Below are 10,286 nucleotides of genomic sequence, written 5' to 3'. Positions count from 1 at the left end.
CACACACACACACACACACACACACACACACACACACACACACACACCCTACACCTGGTAGCTCAGTGAAGTTACTGTCTTCAGAGTCAAACCCAGCATGTCTGTGTCAGTAAGATCTCCAGAAAAGACACCAACAAAGCAGATTCCTCTCTAAAAACAAAGAAGCAGCTTAAGCCACTTTCTTTCTACCACGAGCAACATACTGTGCTGATCAGCTATTCATTATTACTGCGAATAGCAGGGTCAGTGCACAGTACAGGTCATGCAGAGACATCCGGACATGCAGTTTGTCTAGTGAAGGGACATGGTCCACTCAAATCCTACCCCACATAAAGGACAGGATCCAAAGGCATTCACAGGTATAAGACAATTAAGTGAAAAGGGTTTTTTTCTTGTTTTTATTTCCTGGTGTCAGAGACAAGCATAGCATCATTGCTACAGCACAAGAACCAGGAAAAGAAACTGACTAGGACCAGGAGCTTCCAAAAGGAGCCAAGGGCAACAAGTAAACAAACAGCAGTAGGGGGAGAAAGTAAAGGAGATTTTTAAACATTCTTTTGGTTTTAATAAACTAAGTATTAGGCAACACAGGGAAAAACATCTTCTAAAACATTATTTTTATTCGGACAGCGTCCCTATATAAAAAACTATATGCTGGAACTGCCAAAGATGAATATGTAAACAGGTCTGCAGCAGTAGCACAGTTTAGTTTACCTGGTTGAAAACATGCCTGTGTACTGCAGATTACATACACACATGCTAATATAGATGCATATTTATAAAATACATTGCAAACACTGCGTCACTTTTCTATGTACCCCAAAACCTAACAATCTAGGCAAAAAACCTGACAAAAGCCAGGAAAGGCAGAGTTAATGCTGGAACCTGGGGCTTTCCTTATCCCATTAATCCTGGGGATTGCAGGGGACTCAGGGAGAGAGAGACAGAGACAGAGAGAATCATGTGACACCTGGAACACCATGAGTGGGTTAGGATGGAGAGGCAGCAGCAGACTTAGTTTCTGGGTTTTTGCTGAGCTAAAGAACACAGGATGACTATTTAGTGCCACATGCTCGTTCTACTGAGGCAGGTTGGAACCCCATGAGTAGTGTGTGGTGTACGAACTGCTGATGCATTGTGCATTAGCTCTACGCTCACCGGCTTCGGAGTGTACTCTCACTAATCCAGGGAAATCATTCTCTAAAGCAGGCTTGTGTGCTCACAATGGTGCCACCACACCTCAGGGAGCTGTTCTTTGAGGTGCCAAGCCATAGTAAGAATGGTGTCGTAGGCTAACCCCTACTGCAGGACTCAAATGAGGTTCAGGAACATGCTTTACCAGGGTTTAACATTACATCCCGTGGAGGCAAACCAGGGTCCCCACCTTTAAAACATATGTTCCTTAACACGGCTGAGGAGCGGTACCGTGAGCAAGGCATGGAGCCAAACTGACTCTGCTGTGCATGGGAGAAACGCCAATGACTTCAGCAGGTTGCACCAGCTTACATTAAGGCCAAGTTTGCATCACCTGTGACAAAAGCATTGGTGCCCCTTACTGCTGAAGCTGCCTCCTGCTATAACATTACAGGGGCTTGGCCTCCCTGCTGTAACGTTGCAATGGTGCCTCTGACTCTGGCGCTATGGTGACCTGGTACTCCCTCCCCCCAGGCTACAGACACAGAGATTCCCTCCTCCATTCACCCCTCAACTAGGAAATCTGCTCCAGTTTGTACAACATACTCATGTGATATCACCGTGAGAGCTGCTCTGCTAGGGCTGAGGGTTCCCTCTTCCAAGGGCGCACACAGCCTGAGTGCAGAGCTGGGAGGACCAGCTTGGGGACTAAGACCTATAGACAAAGAGATATGGGTACTCCCCTCCATTTCTCTGGGGGGAGGAACAAGCCTTCGTTAGCCACAGTATCTCTTCTTCATGTTAATGGGACTTTGTTATAACAATTCCCTCTTTCCCCCAACAAACCTTAAGAATACCTCCCAGGGGCCTGAAGCTGAACCCTAACTAAATACAATGAAAGGAACATCAAGAGCATGTGTGGGCTTCATGCTGCAGCACAGTTATTCCCACCCACCCCCTGCCATCTCCCAGTTCCCACTCACTCTCCCGAGCCCAGAGGAGTGGAAGAAAGGGGAAGGAAACTGCAGGGTAGAGACAGCTGTGCCTACAAAGCCTTCGGAGGAGAGTGGACCCCCAGTAGGTGATAGGAGTGAAAGGAATTTGCAGTGACTCTGTGAGCTCTGAGCCAGGCAGGTGGTGCTGAGCGGGCTGTAACTGGAGTCTGCACTGGTGCTTTGCCCCCTCCCTGAGGTGGCTGTTTCCAATCTGAAGAGGTGCTGTGGAGAGGGAGCGTATGGACTGATCTTTTGTAAGGAAGCTGTAATCAGGGTTAGTCAGCCTTGTCCTTCTTCTTTGTGGTGAAAGGGACTTTGTTGGCAACGGCACTGCCCACAGCTCCCACGCCGCTGGTCACCACCGAAACGCCGCCCTTTACCAGTCCAACACTGGCGGCAGGGACACTGGTCACAGCTGTTTTGGTGAGTTCCAGGCTCTTGCTGCCAACCCAGGCAACTCCTCCCAACGTCGCCCCCACAGCTCCCCGCGTGATGCTGAACAGGCCTCCCGTCACTCTCCAGATCACTCCCGCCTGCTGTTGTGGATGGTCCTTGCTGGAGTCTGCAAGGAGAAAGACAATGGGGAAGCAATTAGATGCATTATCTCCTAAAACTCTTCTCCTAGATAGCGCTGGTCAAGTCTAACTTTGAAGGGTTCCTCACCACCACAGCACGCTAGGAAAAGGCAGACACCCCAATACCTAGAGTCTTCCCCAGGAATACCCCTGCCCCCTCACTGCAATGTCCAGGACATCGGAGCAACCAAAGCTGAGACTTACCAGGGAACCACAATTTACACAGTCCAGTGCATAATAGGAGAAGACTTTGGGAAGTTAGTGAGTGCTCAGTGAATGCCCATGCAGTGCAGAAAGGATCAATAAAGCTCAGTTACATAACTGTCGAATCTCAGTGCCTCAATTTAAGGTGAACCCCATTAACAAGGGACATAATTCCTCTCCCCTCCACACTAAAGTGAAGGGATTGCTAGCATGAGATGCAAGTACTGCAGAGCTGTAATGGCTGAGATGCCACCTGTCTGGTGGGCACTTAGAAGTTCTCTCTCTTAATGGTTTGCGTGGGGCAATGCTCACAATTTGCCAGGGCTCAGGAGCTGGTTAGTTCCAAGCTGCTACTCATGGGGTTCTAACTTTTCAACTCTGAAGTTGTCTTCCACACCCCCTCTCAGCTTGTGTCCACTGCCAATACTGGATGCAGGCAGCAAAGTGGTAACTGTTTTTCTGGAGAGGGGTGGGATGTTTTAGGTGCCAGGACTTCTGATTTGCTGCCAGTTCTATATACGAGATATGTTACAAACAACCACATGAAAACAGCAAAGGAGTCTTGCTGGGTAGGAGAGAAAGCTCCCCCTGGAAACATTGGAGTCCTGGAACTAGTAAAGTCCTTTCTAACCTAACACCTGCTTAGAGGGCCGATAGCTAACACACATGCACTCATTTTGATAAAGCAAAACCATGCAGCAGGAGGGCTTTTACTGGGATGTGTTCCCCATGTTCTGGGAAGTGGGGAAATTGTGGAGATGAATGGCAGGCTGCTGAAAGCCTGCATAATAATGATGTGTCTGTACAGAGCCCAAGCCAGGAGTTCTGTCAGAATTAGTCAGTCACTTGGCAAGGAGAATCACAGAGACTTTGTAAGCACTCTGAAGAGAGAGGCTCTTCAGAGCTCAGCAGTGAGATCCGCTAATGCTTATACAGTCCATGGGACATGCAAAGGAACTGGCCTGGAACACATTGCCACAAACAAAAGGCTGAGACCACTCAGAGCCGTTCAGCAGGGGAATCTCCAGCAAAATGCTGCTTCCCATTCCTAGCCACATCCCCGGAGTGAGAGTGGATAGATGGGTCACTGGATGCCAAGATGTTACAGGCAATTCACTCACACTGACCCAAGTGGCTGAACAAGGGAAGAACAGGTTACTGTAGCTAACCAACAGCTGGCTCTGGTCTGTCCCCTTGGATCTTCATAGGGATTTTCATGTCTCACGCATTAGGTCGTGCTCACAGACACACACCATGCTGCAATGATCGCTGCTCATTCAAGAGGGAGCCCCATATCTATTAACTCAGCTCAACCAGTCAACAGTGTTCCACTTGGAATGCTAATAATATTCCAGGCAACAGGAAATTCTACTCGGAAACACCCTTTTGAGATCACCGCCCACTTTCATTTCCATGCAGATTGCAGCTGATATTGATTTTGTCAGTGCATTTCCTTTGCTAGCAAGTGAAGGGCTTGGGAACTCCAGAAAGCAGAGGCTGAATAGCTAATAGCATGGCAGGGCCTTCGGATGCTGGACACCGTGGCTGATGGAGACATCAGAGCTATGCCTTCTATGCAAATCCTGCTCCATTTACTGTTACTTTTGCCTCCCACCCTGCACCTCCATCCACGTTTGTTTTGCCCACCTGTTCCTTTTTGTCATTCACTTAAATTGTGAGCTATTTCGAGCACGGACTGTCTTGGGATGTTTTGTAGAGCACTTGGCACAAAGGGGCTCCTTAGTGCAGCTGTTAAACAGGTCCCCGTGTGTTCCACATATTCTAAGCACACTGCAGGCTAAAGTTCAGCCCATCAGATCAATTACTAACAGGCTGTGCCACTGTCACTCCGTGGGGAAGGGAGTGGTTCTGGATCCTTTACAAAAAATAGCTATAAGGTGCTTTTAAAATCGGACTAGTCCCTGCATCTGATCAGGTCTCTTACTTGGCATATGTTGGAGCCTTCTTGATTTAGACAATTTTGGGTGCTCTGCTTGCTTTCATGGAAGTTGCTTGGGAGGCGCCATCAGCTGCCTGTAGCTAAGTCCTGAGGCAGTGCTCTTGCTAGGAGGAGTTGTTGGTGTCAAAGGGTTTGGATAAGCCCCTGATATTTAGATCCTTACCTGACTTAACCAGTCTGCAAAACTGGGTTAGAATATGCTCTCTGCACGATTTCTGGTACAGTCCCAGGTGATTACAATTCCACCTGTTCTACAGGAAAGTTCCTGGCCAGTGGGCTCACTGCCACAGAACAACACTGCACTTTTGTAAGAAAGCCCTTCTCTTCCTGTGGGGCAGGGAGCAGTTAAAGATTCCAGGGCTCCATTTTTGGTCTAGTTTGAACCCCCTCCCCCGCCCAAAAGCAGCCTGTCTGGTATGGCAATTTTGGTGCTTTGGCTTCTCACTTGGACTAGGAACGGCAGGGATGTGTGAAAAAGAGGAGCACAGAAAATCAACCACACTTCAGAGCAGGTCCATTTTGAGGGAGGGGTGAAAGTTGATACTGGTTCCATTTTATATTCACAAGGACTAACCCTTCTATGATGGGATGGGATCACTGGAGTCTTGTGTTCACTGTGGTGTATCATCCCTCAGAAATGCACTACATGTGCCACCTTCTCTAGACATGGAGGGCAACAAGCCTACTTGTCCCAGGAGGGGATCATGGTGCAGAAGCTCAGGGCGCTAGTAGGTCTAGTAGGTCTGCATGATAATGGCTTAGTGTCCCCATTTCCAATCAACACTAGAGACAAATCGATCAGATGAGATATGGAAGCCTTCAGGTGACTAGCCTGGGGACCAGAGAGGAGGAGGCATATGCATATGAGAAGCGTTGAGATGCCACATGGCCTGCCGAGAACTAAAAAGTGTTGGAGAAAGGGTCAGGAAGCATTAAGGAGTTAAGACAAGAACAACGAATCCTTCTAATTATGCTAGGCACAAAGTCAACAATGCTGCAGCGAGCGCTAGGAATCCCAGACTCAGAGATCACCAAGGCTAAAGTGGCTGCCAGCACTTGGGTTCTAGCTCTCATGTGCTGCTTAACTTCCACGAGCAGCAGGAAGCGAGGGTGGAGCCCTCACCCTTGGTAAATTGATGGCCCCTCCAACAGCATTTCAGAGCTCTGACTTCCTACCCCTGAGCTGATGAGGAACCAGAGTGTCGTGATACAAACTTCAACTCAGAGTGGATTATTTTTTGACTCTCTTAAAATGGGTTACAGCAAAATGCAAGGGACAAAGCCCAAGCTCTGACCCGGGAGCCAGAGCAGATGAGACTGTGCCAGGGTGGGAGTACATCCTTCACCCCAGTCAAACTGTCTAAAGCTCCCTGGCTGTCCCTGGATAGCTTGTCTTCAGGACTGCAGTAAGCCCCATAGTAAGCTGTCATGTAAGATAAGCATCAGATTTACAGTGCAAATTAGTCTCTCAGACAATGGAGTGAGCTATGCATCTTGGTGGCACAGAGGAGCCCAGATTAAGAGAGAGAGACAGCAGAGATGAAAATACACAAAATAATCAGAGACAGACAGACACACAGCCAGAGTGCGGGCAGAATGCTATTCCCTGGAGCCTGTTGCAGCTCATCCTGCTGATGAAAGCTCTTCACCATCTGTCAAGCCTTTTCCTTTCAATCAATGACCTGGCCTTTCCAAGGATCCCTTCAGCTTCACCTCACCCCAAGCCAATTTAGAAGGGAAGGAAAAAAGACAGGAAAAAAAGCACCTCTGCATGTATGCTGATTCTCTGCTTTGAGGTCAGCACTCACACACAATAGATTCTCATCCTTAGCCAGGGCCTTTCGCAATCCTGATTGGTGTCTGTACAGAGCAGTGAATCTACCTGCTGGGTCTGCAGACAAAGCCACACTTTCTGACCCGATAAGGGAAATGTGAACTGTAAAGAGCATATGAGGAGTGTTAGGATGGCAATGTGCACATCAGAATTGACACACACACAATTTTCAGAGGCATCGCAGCAAATGCCTAGGGTTTTGCATTTATTTATTATACATGAAATGACAAAACTGTATGCTATGTTAGTGCTGAGTGAGACTGGACCCCGGGTTACTCCTTCCCTCGGCAGCTGATATGATGGACAAGGAGAATCCTTCTCTCTAAGAGGATTTGTGCAAGTTGTACTTGCCGCTTACCTATGAGACGAGAGCAGGGGCAGGTGAGGAGAGTGTTTAGGAATGGGATACAGGGCCTTTCATTTTTAGGCCACTAATTTCAATCCAGTCCCAGGCTAGAGGGACTGGCTTGGGTCAGGGAATGGGAAACAAAGCCTTTCACCTCTATGGTACTGTCTTCCATTTGGTCCTAGATTTCAGGGGCGGGAGAGGCAGGCTGGTTGGCTCAAAAAGATGGGGCTATTAGTTCAAATCTAATCCAAGCTGATAGGCATCAGAGGTTATCTGCTTCTGGTTACTGTTTGGTGACCAATGTGAAATGAGTTGGGAGGACTCAGTCTAGCAAACAACCACTGTTAGGTAGCAGGGTCTGGAGGAATGAACGGGGTTGGGAGTCAGCTGGTTACAAGTTGTAATCCCATCCCCAACACTGATTTCCTGGGCAAGTCACTTCCTCTTTCTGTGCCTCTGAAATGTTGCCAACACTTATGATTTATCATGAGCCCCATGATTATTTGCATTTTTCTTAAAGCCCCACCTCTTGGAGTCATGTGAATGTGTGTGAAACTTGTAAAAGAATAAGTTTCTAGACTCATGGTTATGGAGAAATGCCTGAACACAGGACTCGAGTGCTTCCTAAAGGCCCAAAAAACAAAAGGCAAATAAAATAACCCAAAATATGTGGTTTATACAAAATCTAATGATTGTTTGGGCCCTGACTTGTGATTTTGAACGTTTCACAATGCTGTGTCTGTTTCCCCATCTAAAGCACAGGGACTGGACCTGATACTTACCCATAACTCACAAGAATGTTGTCAGGGTTAATTAGCTCATATTGGTGCAGTGCTTTGAATACAGAAGTGTTGTGAGTGTATCATCACAGCTGGCACGGACTGGATCCCACTGATAGTCTTGGCAAAGATGCCAAAGACTGAACTTCCCATTTATCTCAACAGGGGTGTCTCCAGTGAGAGATCAGGCACAATGACAAGGCAGAAACTTGCCCTGCTGCTGTGTTGTGCCTGTTGTGGGGATAAACAAAGGAGTCCGGTCTCCAAGCTTTTCAGTCTGGCAATGCACTCCCTTATAAGCAACAGCCTCCAGAACAGGCAGATGCAGCAGAGACAGAAAGCTTCTGATGTGCGGGCACAGGGATAGCTGTGTCTCACAAACGAAATCACAGCTTAGGCCTTTTGACCTGTGAAAAGCCCCTGCACCAGGGACACTGCCTTGTTTTAAGTCTCTCATGTGCAGCTGGAAGAATCCTGCCTGATCCATCCTGGTGGCATCTGTAATGAGCCATAGCTCCACCCTGCAGCCCCCAAAGGAACTGCAGTTCATTCATCCCTCCCTACTGTACTGTACCCCAATGCCAAATGCAAGGGTTTGCTATTTAACAACTAGCTCTTTGTTTGAACAGTCACGTTATAATCCTGCTCACTAATCCCATGATGCAGCTGGATGGAAGCTGGTTTACAGTCTCAGCTGCCTTGTTCTCCCCATCCCTGTGGTATCCAGGCAATGAATGCTGTTGCTTTCCACCAAGATGGTTGCCACCAGCAAGAGGCCCAGAAATGCCAGCTTGAGTTTAGCCATTGATTTTTACATGTTAACTCACGGGGTCTGCAATCAGTGAGACATGTTTGCCGCTCACCGCCACCGGCTGCTCGGGAGGCTGCTGCACTCAGCAAAATGGGGGCAGCTGTCTCCCAATCCCAGCACACCACAGGGCTCCTCAGTGGCACAACGAGCTTTAATTGTTCCCTGCACATGCCCTGTGAGCATTATTAGCTGCTGTAGTGTCTACCTTGAAGTACTCAAAGACAGAGTTCAGGAGGGTAAACGAACAGTGATATGGAGTGGCTTGTTTTCCTCAGCTGAGCCTTGAGGGTGAAGCAGTGTAAACTCTGATTATGGAAGTGTGAGGATCTGTGTTGCATTTAGTCACTGCTGTAAGTAAGGAACTGGGAGGGTAGCCTTCAACCGGGGGATAGTGGCTGGGTCTGATACATTTTAGAAGGTGTTTTGTTCCTTTTTGATTCCTGATACACTGTTTCCATTTCAGCTCCACACCTTTACTGCTAAGGGCCGACTACAGAGCACCTGGTTATGACACGGTTACTTTTGTAGGCTAGATGGGACTAGGGTGCTCTAATTGCTGATAACTGGACCCCCGAGGCCTGACTCCATGCCCCACCTCTCCCCTTAAAGGCCCCGCCCCTGCTCTGCCTCTTCTCCCCAAGGCCCTGCCCTCATCCCCGCCCATCACTGGATCGTCTCAAGGAGGCTGCCTGCAGGGGGGAGGCAGCCCCAGCTGAGCAGGGGCTGGCGCAGGTTAATGGTCTGGCGCCTGCTCCTGCCCCACAGTAAGCAGACTTTTGGTTTGGATGCCATTTAGGGTTGCCAGGTCCCCTTTTTGACAGAACTTTCCGGTTGAAAACTGGGCCCCTGACAACCCTAAATGGCACCCGGACGCAGAAGCCAAAAACCAGACTGTCTGGGTAAAACCTGGATGGGTGGCAACCCTAGATGGGACACTGACTATATCTTTGAACTGAGGACAGCTCAAGTCTTTAGCATGGTTAACATTCCATCTGCACTACAAAAGGTAACTGCGTTCAGGAACAACCTGGTAGAAGCAACATTGGACACTAGCCTGGGACTCTGGAGACCAGGGTTCCATTCTCAGCTCGACCACTGATCTGTGTGTGACCTTGGGCAAGACACTTCCCCTTGCTGGGCCTGAGTTGTTTATCCATCCTATTTATTTCATTTGCAACTCTTGAGGGTAGCGACTCTGTCTCCTTTTGTGTTTGTACAGTGCCTGGCATACTGGAGCCCTGATCTCTGTTGCGGCATCTATGCACATTATAATACAAATAAACAACATCTCCTGCCACATGGTAGAGGTTATAATATAGATGGGCCCACATTAGGGGCCTTTGGCAGGATAAACGTGGCATCCCCCACTCACGATTTAGCATTAGGGGGAAGGAAATCTCAACAAGCCATTTCCTAAAAGGGCCTGCAGCACAGTAACATTTCCTCCTCTTCCCAATGTACAATGGATGCAGAAGGCCAGAACTTGTGTGTGTGGCTGGCTGGGCAGGTCATTCAGGTACCTACAATATGCCAAAAGGCTGGTGATACTGTCAAAGGAGATACCTAAAAGGATTCAGATTTCAATCTGCCCTTGAAAAATTCTGAGGGGCACCCAGTTACGTCACTGCTCACCCATCCACCCAGA

The 10,286-nt window shown here is 48.4% G+C and overlaps 1 protein-coding gene across 1 annotated transcript in view; it reads right to left on the bottom strand.

The window, feature by feature from the left end:
• Positions 1–414: 414 nt before the first annotated feature.
• The window catches only part of LOC112116887 (transmembrane protein 263-like), a 311,024-nt gene continuing 301,152 nt past the window's right edge, over positions 415–10,286 (bottom strand). The window contains exon 3 of the mRNA XM_024214628.3: positions 415–2,691. Coding sequence (XP_024070396.1) covers positions 2,405–2,691 — 287 coding nt within the window. The 3' untranslated portion in view covers positions 415–2,404. The remainder of the gene's footprint in view (positions 2,692–10,286) is intronic.

The sequence above is a fragment of the Terrapene carolina genome, unplaced genomic scaffold (genome assembly GCF_002925995.2).
Source record: "Terrapene carolina triunguis isolate 2854851 unplaced genomic scaffold, T_m_triunguis-2.0 Scaffold96, whole genome shotgun sequence".
Lineage (NCBI taxonomy): Eukaryota > Metazoa > Chordata > Testudines > Emydidae > Terrapene > Terrapene triunguis.
Note: the sequence above shows the minus strand (reverse complement) of the source record. Positions and strands in the feature narration are given on the sequence as shown.